The sequence below is a fragment of the Panicum hallii genome, chromosome 9 (genome assembly GCF_002211085.1).
Source record: "Panicum hallii strain FIL2 chromosome 9, PHallii_v3.1, whole genome shotgun sequence".
Taxonomy (NCBI): domain Eukaryota; kingdom Viridiplantae; phylum Streptophyta; class Magnoliopsida; order Poales; family Poaceae; genus Panicum; species Panicum hallii.
Window position 1 is genome coordinate 2,579,058 of NC_038050.1, and position 13,672 is coordinate 2,592,729.

The following is a 13,672-nucleotide window of genomic DNA, read 5'->3' on the forward strand; positions in this document are numbered from 1 at the left end:
GCCCCCACGCCAGCGAAGTTCTTCCCGCCGGCCATCAGAACCCCAGTCTGGGAGGCGCGCATGAGAAACCTAGAACGACGTCGCCACGAAGAAGGCCCCTGTACCAAGTGGCTACTTACCTAGCCGCCCTGGACCAACTCTTTGATGAGCAAGCCAACCTTCTGAGGGAACAGACCCATCGAGCCGAGCAAGCAGAGCTCGCGGTGAGGATACAGCAGATCCGAGCGCCCACGCCGAGGCGAGAGCCGCAGCCGCGGTCAGTAGCGAAGCGGTCGCCCAAGAAAGCCTCAGGCAAACCCGGAGAACGGCGAACAAGGATCACTCGCGCTCTCTGCCCCAGAAGAAGGCCTGCCCCGCGAGTAAAATGACCGGCGCCACCCTAGTGATGTGCCCCAGCCATTTTTGTGTTGTACCTGATCCCAGACGAGTAGTACGATACCTAGCCTTACCCTAAGTTGTAACCCCCTTGCAGTAATAAAATGGTTTGTGCTTGTTGTTTGTGATGTTGTTTGCTGGTTTGTTGTGTGCTGATTATTTATATGAGTATCGGCAGGAGGTAGATTCTGCCTTATATATATACGAATTAAACAACTTAAACATCACATAATCGTAACCCTAATTTACCCAATCAACAGGTGACCCCCCGGACGTCGCGAGGGCCTCCCGTGGCCGGAACCCCGTAGCCGCTAGTGTCGGAGCACATCCCGTTGAACAAGACCTTCCCCAAGGAGAACAAGAAGTAAGCCAGAACCGAGGGGGAAGTCAAGAAGGAGAACAACTACCACCACCCCCACCCCTCGGAGACCTGGCGTAGATCATCCATAACCAGACCCTCATACTGGAGACACTGGCGAATGCCCTCATTAACCGGCAGCCGCGAGGGCAGAATATGAACGACAAGCTGACGGCCTTTCTAAGGACCAAGCCACCTACCTTCGCCGGATCCTGCAACCCGTTGGATGCTGACGACTGGTTGCGAGTAATTCAGAGGAAGCTCAAACCATTCGGATGCCAGGACCGGGATAAAGTTCTTCTGGCAGCCCACCAGCTCACCGGAACAGCGTTATCCTGGTGGGAAAACTATTGTGCCGCAGCCGAAGATGCCTCTACCATCACCTGGGGAGAATTTGTAAGGGAGTTCCGCCGCTACCACATCCCTTCGGCCACTATGAAAGCGCAAGGCGGATGAATTCCGCGCACTACAGCAAGGAAGCATGTCGGTGGAAGAGTACACCCACCGGTTCATAGAATTGGCCCGGTACGCGCCGGAAGAAGTGAATGACGACGATAAGAAGCAAGACATGTTCAAGAAGGGGTTAAGCCCAGAACTCCGGACCTTGCTTACTCCCCAGATCTATCCGGACTTCAACACCCTGATGAACAAGGCTATCCTCACAGAAAGGGCCAAAGCTGAAGAGAGAAAGGATAATAAACGCAAATTCCTGGAAAGTAAGGCCCGCCAACAGGACCGCTTCCAAAAGCCGAGGAACTCCAACTATACTGCACCAAGATCCCAGGCCCCGATGCAGTATAGAACTCAGTCTCAAGTGACAGGATCACAGGCCCCGCCTAGAAGCTAGAATACCACGAGGGCCCCGCTGAGCAATGCAAGCCAGGCCGCCCCTGACAGCAACAATGTTAGGGCCTGTTTCAACTGCCGTGAAATAGGGCATTACATTGCCAACTGCCCTTATGCCAAGAATAAGCCGGCCACGTCAACCTTCTCCAACACAGTGAATGGACCCAGACTAGCCCTGACTGGTGCCAACCGTGTGCCCGTCCGCAACAATGACAACAGTCAGCAGACGAAGCAGCCCCAGCAGTCGTTTGGACGAGCCCGCGTCAATCACATCGATGCGCAAGAGGCTCAAGAAGCTCAGGGCGTAGTGCTCGGTGAGTATCTAGTCAACTCAGCTCTGGCAACAGTACTATTCGATTCTGGAGCATCGCACTCGTTTATATCCTCAAGTTTTGTGGAAAAACACAAAATACCTACAGTACTACTAGCTACACCCCTATTAACCCGGACGCCTGGAGGCGACATCAATTGTCAATTAGGTTGTCCACGGGTAAGGATCAATTTAAGTGGGGTAGACTTTCTAGCAGATTTGGTAGTACTTAAGTCAGGAGGAATAGACGTAATCCTTGGAATGGACTGGTTAAGCCGACACAATGGTCTCATAGGCTGTACGGACAAAGTGGTACACCTAACAAACCCTGAAGGAGTACAAGTGATCTGCCACACCCGGGATAGTGAGTTTGACCCAATGATGTTTAGCATGGAAGCTAAGCCCTTAGAAGGAGTCCCGGTAGTAAATGAATACCCAGATGTTTTTCCCGAGGAACTCCCCGGTATGCCACCAGACAGGGATATAGAGTTCGTCATCGACCTTATCCCCGGAACCTCCCCTGTAGCCAAGAGACCCTATAGGATGGCAGCCTCGGAATTGACGGAGTTAAAGAAGCAACTAGAAGAATTGCAACGAATTGGTTTTATCAGACCAAGCTCGTCGCCATGGGGAGCCCCAGTGCTGTTTGTCAAGAAGAAAGATGGGAGTATGAGGTTGTGTGTAGATTACCGGGCACTGAATGAAGTTACCATTAAGAATAAGTACCCCCTCCCCAGGATCGATGACCTGTTCGATCAGCTAAAAGGAGCCAAGTACTTTTCCAAGATCGATTTAAGGTCAGGATATTTTCAACTCAAGATTAGGGAAAGTGACATCCCTAAGACAGCTTTTGTCACTCGCTACGGGCAATTTGAGTTCACCGTAATGTCCTTCAGACTAACCAATGCCCCTGCCTATTTATGAACCTCATGAACAAGGTATTTATGGACGAACTGGATAAGTTTGTTGTAGTCTTTATCGACGACATACTTATCTACTCCAAGAGTATTCAGGAACATGAGCAACATCTGCGGGTAGTATTGGAAAAGCTAAGGACACATAGGCTATATGCCAAGTTCAGCAAGTGCGAATTCTGGCTGGAGAGAGTAGCTTTCCTTGGTCACATCCTAACCGCGGAAGGTGTAGCAGTGGACCCAGAGAAGGTCGAAGCAGTTTCCAACCGGCAGCGACCGACTAATGTTAGTGAAATCAGAAGTTTTCTTGGATTAGCCGGATACTATCGGAGATTTATCGAGAGATTTTCCAAGATAGTCCGACCCATGACGGAACTTCTTAAGAAGGAGAAGAAGTTCGCCTGGACGGAAAGTTGTGAAAGAAGTTTTCAAGAGTTGAAACAAAGGCTGACAACCGCCCCAGTGCTAACCCTACCGGACATCCATCGGGATTTTGTCATTTATTGTGATGCATCCCGACAAGGATTAGGGTGTGTGCTGATGCAAGATGGGAAAGTCGTTGCGTATGCCTCCCGCCAACTCCGGAACCACGAGCAGAACTATCCGACCCATGACTTAGAATTAGCAGCCGTAGTGCATGCCCTCAAGATCTGGAGGCATTACTTGATCGGGAATAAGTGTGAGATTTACACTGACCATAAGAGTCTGAAGTACATCTTTACCCAACCGGATTTGAACCTGAGGCAGAGGAGATGGCTGGAGTTGGTTAAGGATTACAATTTGGAAATCCATTATCACCCCGGAAAGGCGAACGTGGTAGCCGATGCCTTAAGCCGGAAATCCTATGGACCCAAGGATGACAATCTGCGCGAGGAAATGGCACGATTAAATGTGCACATTGTTCCTCGAGGTTCCAGCCAAGTGCTAAACGTTCAGTCGACACTAGAAGATGGGATTAGAGAGGCCAACGATCGGATCAAGAGTTAATGAAAATCCGCAAACAAACCGGAGAAAACAAAGCGCCAGGTTTCAGAGTGGACAATAAGGGGACGTTATGGTACGAGGATAGAATTTGTGTTCCCCAGAATGGAGATTTTCGGCAATTAATCATGGACGAAGCCCATAACTCGGCTTACTCCATCCACCCAGGATCCACCAAAATGTATATGGACATAAGGCAAAAATACTGGTGGAATGGAATGAAAGCGGATATTGCACGATTTGTGGCACATTGTGATACCTGCCAAAGGATCAAGGCCGAACATCAAAAGCCGGCAGGATTATTGCAACCCTTGCCTATCCCGGTTTGGAAATGGGATGAAATAGGAATGGACTTTGTAGTGGGACTGCCCAGAACACAGAAAGGACACGATTCCATATGGGTAATAGTGGATCGACTCACTAAAGCGGCTCATTTTATACCTGTACGAACCACTTATGGCGGAGAAAAGTTGGCAAAGCTTTATGTAGAAAACATAGTAAAACTACATGGGGTGCCTAGCAGAATTGTCTCAGACAGAGGAACCCAATTCACCTCTAGATTCTGGAAGAGTTTGCATCAAGCCATGGGCACCAAGTTGGATTTCAGCTCTGCGTATCACCCGCAGACGGATGGTCAGACCGAAAGGGTGAATCAGATTATGGAAGATATGCTAAGAGCATGCGTCCTGACCTACGGACAGGACTGGGAGCAGAGTCTGCCCTATGCAGAATTTTCGTACAATAATAGTTACCAAGCCAGCCTGAGCATGTCGCCATTCGAAGCCCTCTATGGAAGAAAGTGCAAGACTCCCCTGATATGGTCAGAAGTTGGGGAACGTGCCCTAGTAGGACCCGCGCTCATAAAAGAAGCAGAAGAAAAAGTAGCGGAAATCCGCGAGAAATTGAAAGCGGCTCAGTCCCGACAAAAGAGCTATGCGGACAAGAAGAGGCGGGAAATAAGTTTCAATCCGGGAGAATTTGTCTATCTCAAAGTCTCACCCATTCGAGGGACACGAAGGTTTCAGGTACAAGGAAAATTAGCCCCTCGATATATTGGACCATATCGAGTTCTGAAGAGAGTCGGAGCAGTAGCGTACCGACTGGAGTTACCAGAAGAAATGTCGGATATACACCCAGTGTTTCATATTTCGCAATTAAGAAGGTGTCTAAGAGTACCCGAGGGAGAACATGTGCCGGTGGAAACAATAGACCTGCAGCCGGATTTGCGATATCAAGAAGTGCCGGTCAAGATTCTAGACACTGTCACTAGAAGGACAAGAAACTCCGAAGTACGGATATGCAGGGTTCAGTGGAGTAGACACGGAGTAGAGGAAGCAACCTGGGAACGCGAGGAGGCTCTAAAGAAGCAATTTCCCCATCTGTTTAGGAGCCAGCCGAATCTCGAGGACGAGATTCATTTAACTGGGGTAGGTTTGTGACGTCCCGAAAATTTCGAATTTAAATAACGCGTTAAGGTGCCCTGACCGAAAAATTTACCCGTCGTAAAATCCTGACTCCCTCCGTTTCACCGCCGCACGCACGCCGTCACATTCCCCGCCCTGCGCCGCACAGCGCCCGGCTTTCCCCACGCGCACCGCCTCGACTCTCGCCACCACGTCACGACAACCGCGCGCGACCGCTCTCCGCGATCAACGCCGACGCAACCCCCTCGCGCTGCGCGCTTCCCCGCGCGTGGCCGACCGGCCGCGGTCGCCTCCGCGACCGGCGCCGGCACTTCTCCCTCCCTCTTTTCTTTTCCCTCTCTTCTCCCTATTTCTCTTCCTTTTTCTTTTTTTTTCCTCCCCTTTCCCCTTTTCCTTCTTTTCTTTTCCCTCCCTTTCCTCTTCTTCTTCCTTCCTTCCTGTTTTCCCTTTCCCCTGCTCTCGAGCACAGCACGGCCGTGCGCCGGCCCTGTGCGCCGCGCCCGCGCTGCCCTGGCCGTGCCGCGTGCACGCGCTCGCCCCGCATGCCCGCGTGCCCCGCGTGCCCCGCGTGACCGCGCCCCGCGCCGCGCCGCTCGCCGCCGCGCCCTCGCCCCGGACCCGCGACACGCCGCGCCGCGCGCGCCCTGCACCCGCGCGTGCCGTGCCGCTCGCCGCTGCCGCGTCCTGCCCGCGCGCGCGGCCGTCGCTTCCCGTCCCGCACCCGCGCCGCACGCCACGTCGCGACGGCCGCAAGCGGCCGGGACGCCATTAATGGCGCCCGCACCGCCCGCCGGCCGCCCCAATCCCCTCCGCCTCACCGCCCCCCCTCGGCCTATAAATAGGCCGCCCGCGCGGCTCACCCCCACCACGACCACCACCACCGCCCTACCCACCTTCCCCCTGCCCTAGCGCCGCCGCCGCGCACCCCACCACCGGCCGCCGCCCCCCCACCGTGGGCCCGCTCCCTCACCGCGTCCCAAGCCGAGGTGAGGCCGGGAACTAGTTTCCCGTGACCCCCTCTCTCTTTTCCCCCTCTCTCCCGAGCCGCCCCGAGCCCTAGGCCGCCGGATGTGGCTGGGCGCCGGCGCCCCACCTTCCCCTTCTCTGCTCTGTGCGGGAGGAAGGAGGAAGAAAGGGGCGTTTTTGCCCATAGCCCCCTCCCCTTTTCTGTTTTCCTCCAAAAGAAACCCCCCTATCTACTTCTTTTGCAAAAGAAACCCTACGCTTTCAGTAATCTCAAATCGAACCCCTCGATACATAAACCAAGATATATTTGATACTTTTTAGCACGCACAGGGTATTTCTAGGATTAACGAATAAGCCCTTACCCCCTTTAGATAATTATGAACAAGACCCTGGACCCCCGTTTAAGCCCTGAAACCACCTTTAGCGCGTCATTTTATGTGCGAAACGACCTCCGATTGACCCGAAACTTTACCACCCCGCTTCTAGTATAGTTTTAGCCATGCCATTAAGAAACCACCCAAAGATGTCACCCCTAACTCCGTAACTAAATTATTTCCGATTCAAGCCCGACGATAAAAGCTTTTAATTCTTTCGCTTGATTGCATGTCTGTTTGTTTGCGTCGTAGGACACGGAGTGAACGAAGGAGTTCCCGACTGCGACCAAGCAATTGAGGACCAGTTCTGCGACCCCGAACCCGAGGGACAGTGCTTCGATCGGGACCTCCCGCAAGGGTTTGACGATGTCAAGTTCAATCCCGCCCTTTGATGCATGTTTCTGTCCTAGCTTTTATAAACACAACCCAGTGGCCTGTTTTATAAAATTGCATGGTTTTGCGTGTTGAAAACATGGTAGGATAGCCACCCTTACTTGAGACAACCATACTTTGACCACCTGATTTTATAAAGAAAATGTGTGTGTGTGGGAAAGGATAAAATGTGGTTTGAAAAGTGAGTTAGACGGGATGGATGGCATTTCTGTGTGAATTGCCGTTGGTGTGCTCGTACCTGTGTGGTTGAGCGAGGAAGGGAGATATCCATCTTGTCACCCCTAAGGACCGAGTTGATGTGACATCTCACCTAGCTTCTTGTCGTGCGAACCACTTGACCGTTGTATGGGCAACGGCTTAGCATAAATCCCACTAGTTGGCCTGATAGCCATCAGGAGAGCTGAGAGCAACGGGTGATCAAGGAGAAGCGATAAGCTCTGTGTGACTTATGCCCCGGTTAAACCTCGGAGATAGGTCGAATGACCCCTTGATGGATCCCGTGGTGGCTAGTCAGGTCTAGCTAAGGTGGGTAATGGCTTCGATGGGATCTGCACCGGCACTAAGGTGTTCGTGCTGTGGTACCCCACCTGTGGGTTAAGTTGCACACCTCTGCAGAGTTGAAAATCTATTCGAATAGCCGTGCCCACGGTATTGGGCAAGTTATGGTGTGGTCACATAACTAGTGTTTCTCTTGGGAATGATTGGGCTGGTGTGAGTTGTTTGGAAAGTGTCCGGCAGTTGTGCCGTGTGCTACGGCGGACGGGGAGTCCGGTGGCAGTTTAAAACCTGGATCCTGTGTGGATCAACACTGTGTGCTCCTTGGTATAAGAAAACCTGTTTTGAAAAGTGCTTTTAAAACGAACCCCTGCATATAACTGTGTTTTCCGCAAATGAACCGTAACCTTATCCTTGGATTATCCTGTGCATTAAATTCTATTATACCCCCTTCCGTGGGTGTGATTGGACTTGCTGAGTACGTTTGTACTCACCCCTTTTCTTACTTTTACAGTGGAAGACCCAGACTACGCCCCCGAAGACAACGAGTAGGGTTTCGTCCTGCACCCAGTCTTGCCTGTGGTTGAGGCCACCGTTGGATTCCCCATGGCGCAAGACTGATGATCCTTTGTTCGTAGCTAGTGTAGTTGTGTGGGTTCTGGTTGTAATCCTCGCGATAGTGGCGCTTCACTGCCCATTACCGCGTAGAGTAGTACGGTGATGTACCATCTGATGTAATAAAAGTGTTATCAGCCTCCTGGGACTGATAAAGCAACACTTTTAAGTCTTCCCTGATGGGGGGACGCTTTACTTACTAGGAAGTATATGGGCAAGTATGGAAAGTAGAGATTGTGTGGCTTCTATGTTTTTTCCCTGTTTCATGGTTTGACTTGTGTCATGTGTTTTTTCCAGAATTTGGGGCTCCTATGTTTTTTTTCAGATTGTTAAACATGTATCCTGTATCATGTATCATGATCTTTTCCAGCTTGTGTCACTTAATAATTTCTTGTATTTTCATATGTCAGAAAGTGAGAGTGACAGTTCTAGTGATGATGGTGACCAGTTTCTTGACATTATCACCAAAGGTGCTAAACTTGCTGAGATCTATTGTGATTTGTATTTGCACAAGGCTCCACCAAGAGTATCAATTCAAACTGGAATTGGATGGTTACAAGAGACCCTGAATACACCAGGAGAGTGTCACAAAATGCTTCGGATGAACACAGAAATATTCATTGATCTTCATGATGTATTGGTTGAGAGGTACGGGCTACAACCATCCAAACATATGAATACTTATGAGATACTTGCAATTTTCCTCTTCATTTGTTCCGGTTGTGAGTCCAATTGGAGGTGCCAAAACAAGTTCAAACACTCAGGTGAAACTATTAGTAGAAAATTTCATGAGGTGCTAGATTGTCTGGTGGCGATGGCTGAACAGTACTTGAGACCAACCAATCCTAATTTTCCCACCGTTCACAAGAGGATTCGGAATGATAAAAGAGCATATCCACACTTCAAGGATTGCATTGGTGCACTTGATGGCACTCATATTCGTGTCTCTGTTTCACCTGATGAACAAGTCAGGTACATTGGAAAGACGGGCATTCCAACTCAAAATGTGCTTGCTGTTTGTGATTTTGATATGCGTTTCACCTATGTGGCTGCTGGTCAACCGGGGTCTTACCATGACACAAGTGTATTGTACCATGCATTTGAGGTAGATGAAGATCACTTCCCACATCCTCCAGAAGGGAAGTATTATGTTGTAGATGCGGGCTATCCTAACCGTCCGGGATACTTGGCTCCATACAAAGGTGAAAGATATCATTTGCCCGAGTGGCATAGAGGTATGGAACCTAATAGTCCAAAAGAGAAGTTCAATCGGGTGCACTCGTCTGTTCGTAACATTATTGAGCGGACATTTGGACTATGGAAGATGAAATGGCAAATATTGTACAAAATGCCTAAATATACCATGCACACACAAAAAAAGATTGTTGCTGCCACTATGGTCCTCCACAATTTCATTCGTGAGCACTCAAGTGGTGATGTGGATTTTGCTAACTTTGATCGAGATCCTAACTTCGTGCCTACAATCCCTGATAGGTACAACAAGTATGCAGTGTCACCACATGCCTCTGATGATTCAACAACTGAAGCAAGCTTTCTTACCATGGATGAATTTCGCGATAGAATAGCGACATCTCTTTCTCTAGCTTGGAATTAGAATCTAATGTTTAGTTTAGAAGGTTAGATGAAGACAATGGCCTTGTAATATTTTAGTAATTGTGATTAGTACAATGACTCATTTCTTAGTATCATGGGCAAATATTTCAATTTCCTTTGATGAATTAACGGCAAAAACAATTACATATGCTTCATCATGCTCAACAAACATACATTCAATAAACAGGGGTAAGAATGTCTTTCCACACTCAAAAACCTCTTTTCTGGAGCTGTGGACACCAATCTTGCCAAACACCACAAAAACTCCAGAGCAGAGTTGCTCCACCCTGGAGTTCTGGAGCAGAGCAGCTCCGGGACGGAGCAGAGCCCTGCCAAACACACCCTATATTGGCCCACAACGGCTGGCTTTTGGTCAGTTGAGAAGCTAGTGTTGCACGGATTTTTATGCAAATACACATTAAGAAAAAAAACTGTAGCTTGCAAACCAGACACTCAAATCAAATACTGATTACACGATTGCATTTCTCTTAACAAGACCACACCTGACTATATTTGCATAAAAATATTTTATACTTTTTATAAACATGGAATAACTTTTTGTTAAAATAGAACAATTGTTCCAGTTTCGAATGGTTCCACTTTCACAATTAGATTGTTCTAACTAAAAATAGATCTAAATATATGCAAGTCTAGTCTTGTTTTGAACATCTCATCACGTAGAACAATTGTTCCAGTTTCATAATTAAATTGTTCCACATTCACAATTTGATTGTTCTAGCTAAACATATATCTAAACATATGCAAGTCTAGTTTTATTTTAAACATCTCATCGTGAAGAATATAATAGAGAAATCGATTTCTAATTCGAGTATTTTCTTGAAAAAATATTCATATTTTGTTTGTTTGAAACTGTATCGCTGTGCTTCTTAGTCCATGTGCTGGTCCACCGTCGTAATTACGGCCTATATAAATTCCTGCATACTTGACCTTCGCATTTCCTTGGCTAGCGGTGGTTTTTGTGACGCGTCAGCTCCTGATCGCGCGCGTGGCTCAGGCTATTCCCAACACGTATCATATCTGGCACCTTATCCCGATTATGGGATCGAATTGTTACCGTTGGGTCACCCAGCGGCTGTCCCGTATACGATCCTAAAATCCGAGGGCTCTCTTCCGACTTCTATTTTCACACCTTCTCTCTCTTGTTCGGATCTCAACTGCTGGTCCGTGTCTCGCTCCTGCCCAGTTTCAGATTGCGCGGAGAGCAAACGGCCGCCTCGGCAGGGAAGCCAGCTGCGGTGCTATTTTAGGAACCCGCTGAAGGTACGATGTGGAGATGGAAGCAAAATAAATGGCCCCGTACTGATTCGATCGGTATTTCCCGATCCAAACCGGCTCGCTGCTGGGAACAGCCTCAGAAGAGCACCCCTCGCGCGCGCTCTCACCAAGTCGCCAGCAGCTCATCACACGAACCCAACACGTCACGTCCCTGCACGATGCCGCATTCGCAGTTACACCCCATCCCAGTTACTCTCATTTACCAATCCCACCTGCCCCTCTCCCTACCGGCTCCTCCCCCCGCCTCTATTTAAACGCGCACGCCGTGATCCCCGCCGCTCCACTTCACAACACAACACCGCTCCACACTGCCTCCACAGGAGCGCAGCTGAACTGAACACACGCCCACAGTCCACAGAGATCGACCGGTGAGGCATGGCCACCAAGCGCCGCTTCGCCCTCGCAGTGCTTTGCGTCGCGGTGGCGCTCCACGCCGCGTCGGCGGGCAGAACCGTGCCGGCAGGCGGCTCCGGCGGCGCCCCCACCGCCACGGCGGCCACTCTCCCGGCTGCCGTGGCCGCGGCCGGCGCCAAGAACGGCGGCGCCACTGACGCCGGCGTGGCGGACAAGAAGAACCTGTTCGTGGGCGTGGGCGGCATGGGCAACTTCCCGGGCTTCCCGGCCGTCGGCGCCGGGTACGGCGGTGGCTTCGGCAACAACGGCGGGGGCGTCTTCAGCGGCGTCACGGGTCCGCTCGGCGGCGTCGGGAGCGGCGTCGGGGGCGTCGGCCCGCTCGGCGGAGTCGGTGGCTTCGGGCCCCTCGGCGGCGGCGGCGGCATCCCGTTCGGCGGCTTCGGCGGCGGCGGCGCCCCGGCGTTCGGAGGCTACGGCGGAGGCGCCGGGGGGGGCGCCGGTGGCGTCACGCCTTGAGAGCTGCTGCAGGAGCCATGGCGACGCCGGGCCGCGGACGTACGTGCGCGCGCAGGGTGCATGGCGTTCGCGTGCGTGCCGTGCACGTCCTGGCGCAGGTGGTCCATGCATCGTGCATGTGTTTGTGGTACGGCGAGCGTGGCATGTAACGTGTCGAGGTCTCTTTTCTTCGTCGTCTAGCTGTGCGTGAATCGAGCGTGTTCGTGACCGTGTGTGTGGCTGCAGGGCAGAGAAGTCGGAGTCTGTAAAAGTTTGGGCTTGGTGTTTGACTGTTTGTGTTGCAGGCTGTGTGCTTGTGTCGTGTGTTGATCGGATCCAGCGACGTGTGCTCGTGTGCCAGTTGCATGCTTAGCTAGTTACTTCAATGTTATGTGCATTTGTGTTATGGATGGTGTGCCCACGGTAATATGCTATTCTAATTTGTTTCTTCTCATAAATTAATTATGCACAATAATATACTAGTTTATTTTATTACATTTTTGGATCAATTCAGTGATCCAAAATAAATATAATTTGCATCATCTCTAGCCACAGATTTATCAGCCTTCCAAATTTCTACATGTTCTCTGCGCGAATTTACAATAACATATAGTCTAGAGACTGGTCGGGCCACAATTAGAATAGTGGCTCACAATTAGAATACCATGCATGAGGTATGGTAGCTCAAAAATAGTCCTAAAGCCTTCCAAGTTCCTACATGTTCTGTGCACAAATTTACAATATCATGTAGCCTAGGGGCCGGTTGGACCACAATTAGAATACCATGCATGAGGTATGGTAGCTCAAAAATAGTTGTAAATAGAAAGTTGAAAGTGGAATGGGCTAACTTAAATAGCCAACTCTAGAAAGCATTGCAACCTTGGGTTAACTTGAAGAGAGGATAAAAATATAAACAGATTGCAGTGTAGTTGTGATCCATCTAGCATGCAGAATGAGCATGCTCCAGCTTTGAATTGAATCGTTACATTTACCATGCTTCAGCGGTTTTCTACACGTCTAAGCTTGGTTTGTAAATATAAATGTTTGTTACTGCTCCGTGAAGTTGTTGCAACCCGGGTATGCATGCACCCAACGTTACCACACCGGTGGAACAACTTAACTTTGGTTTGGTTTCCGATTAGTGTTTGTCAAGTTATGGATTACGGATTAGAATCCCTTCGCATGATCACTGAGGAGATCAACTGTAGCTCAGTTGACTTGTCATAATACCTCCAGCGCAGTGGCGGAGGACGCCCAAAATTTTAGGTGTAGCGGGCGGGCGGGGGCGGGGCTGCGGCCTGCGGGCGGCGGCGCGCGGGGTTGCGGGCGGCGGGCGGCGGCGCGCGGGGCGGTGGGAGGCGGGGGCAGGGCCTGCGGGCGGCGGGCGGCGGGCGGGCGGGGGCGGGGGCGGCCGGGCGGGGGCGCGGGGCTGCGGGCGGCGGGCGGGCGGGGGCGGGGCTGCGGCCTGCGGGCGGCGGCGCCGGCGGACGAGCGGCGTGCGGGCGGCGGGTGGCGGCGTGCGGACCGAGGTATGGCGAGCGCCACATCTCGCTACACTGGGTCCTCCGCCACTGCTCCAGCGTCCAGCTCCCACTCAGAAACCTGTTGTATGCTCATGGTCCATCACCAGATGCCATCGCGTATCGATGATGCTTGGTCCATCACTAAATGTACTTTCGAGCAAGTACATTTCCGCTCCAGTGAGCTTGGATCCAACACAATCCCATCGTATCCCCTTGCTCGCAGTGCACATCGAAGGACGCCTTCAATTCGACCCAAAACACAGGACGAGGAGCCTCCTCGATTCAACCCTCTCCCTTCCCGAGTCGCATCGCTCAACGGAGCAGAGCACGCGCTCGGAT

At 51.1% G+C, this 13,672-nt stretch overlaps 1 protein-coding gene across 1 annotated transcript; it reads left to right on the forward strand.

Moving 5' to 3' along the window:
- Positions 1-11,336: 11,336 nt before the first annotated feature.
- Positions 11,337-11,831, forward strand: LOC112876030 (glycine-rich protein 5-like). The gene has a single exon (XM_025940060.1). The coding sequence runs from the start codon at positions 11,337-11,339 to the stop codon at positions 11,829-11,831; it is 495 nt and encodes a 164-aa protein (XP_025795845.1).
- Positions 11,832-13,672: the final 1,841 nt, after the last annotated feature.

Bases quoted from the DNA above. Each gene is read 5' to 3' on its own strand.
- LOC112876030 (XM_025940060.1), top strand. From the start codon at position 11,337: ATGGCCACCAAGCGCCGCTTCGCCCTCGCAGTGCTTTGCGTCGCGGTG.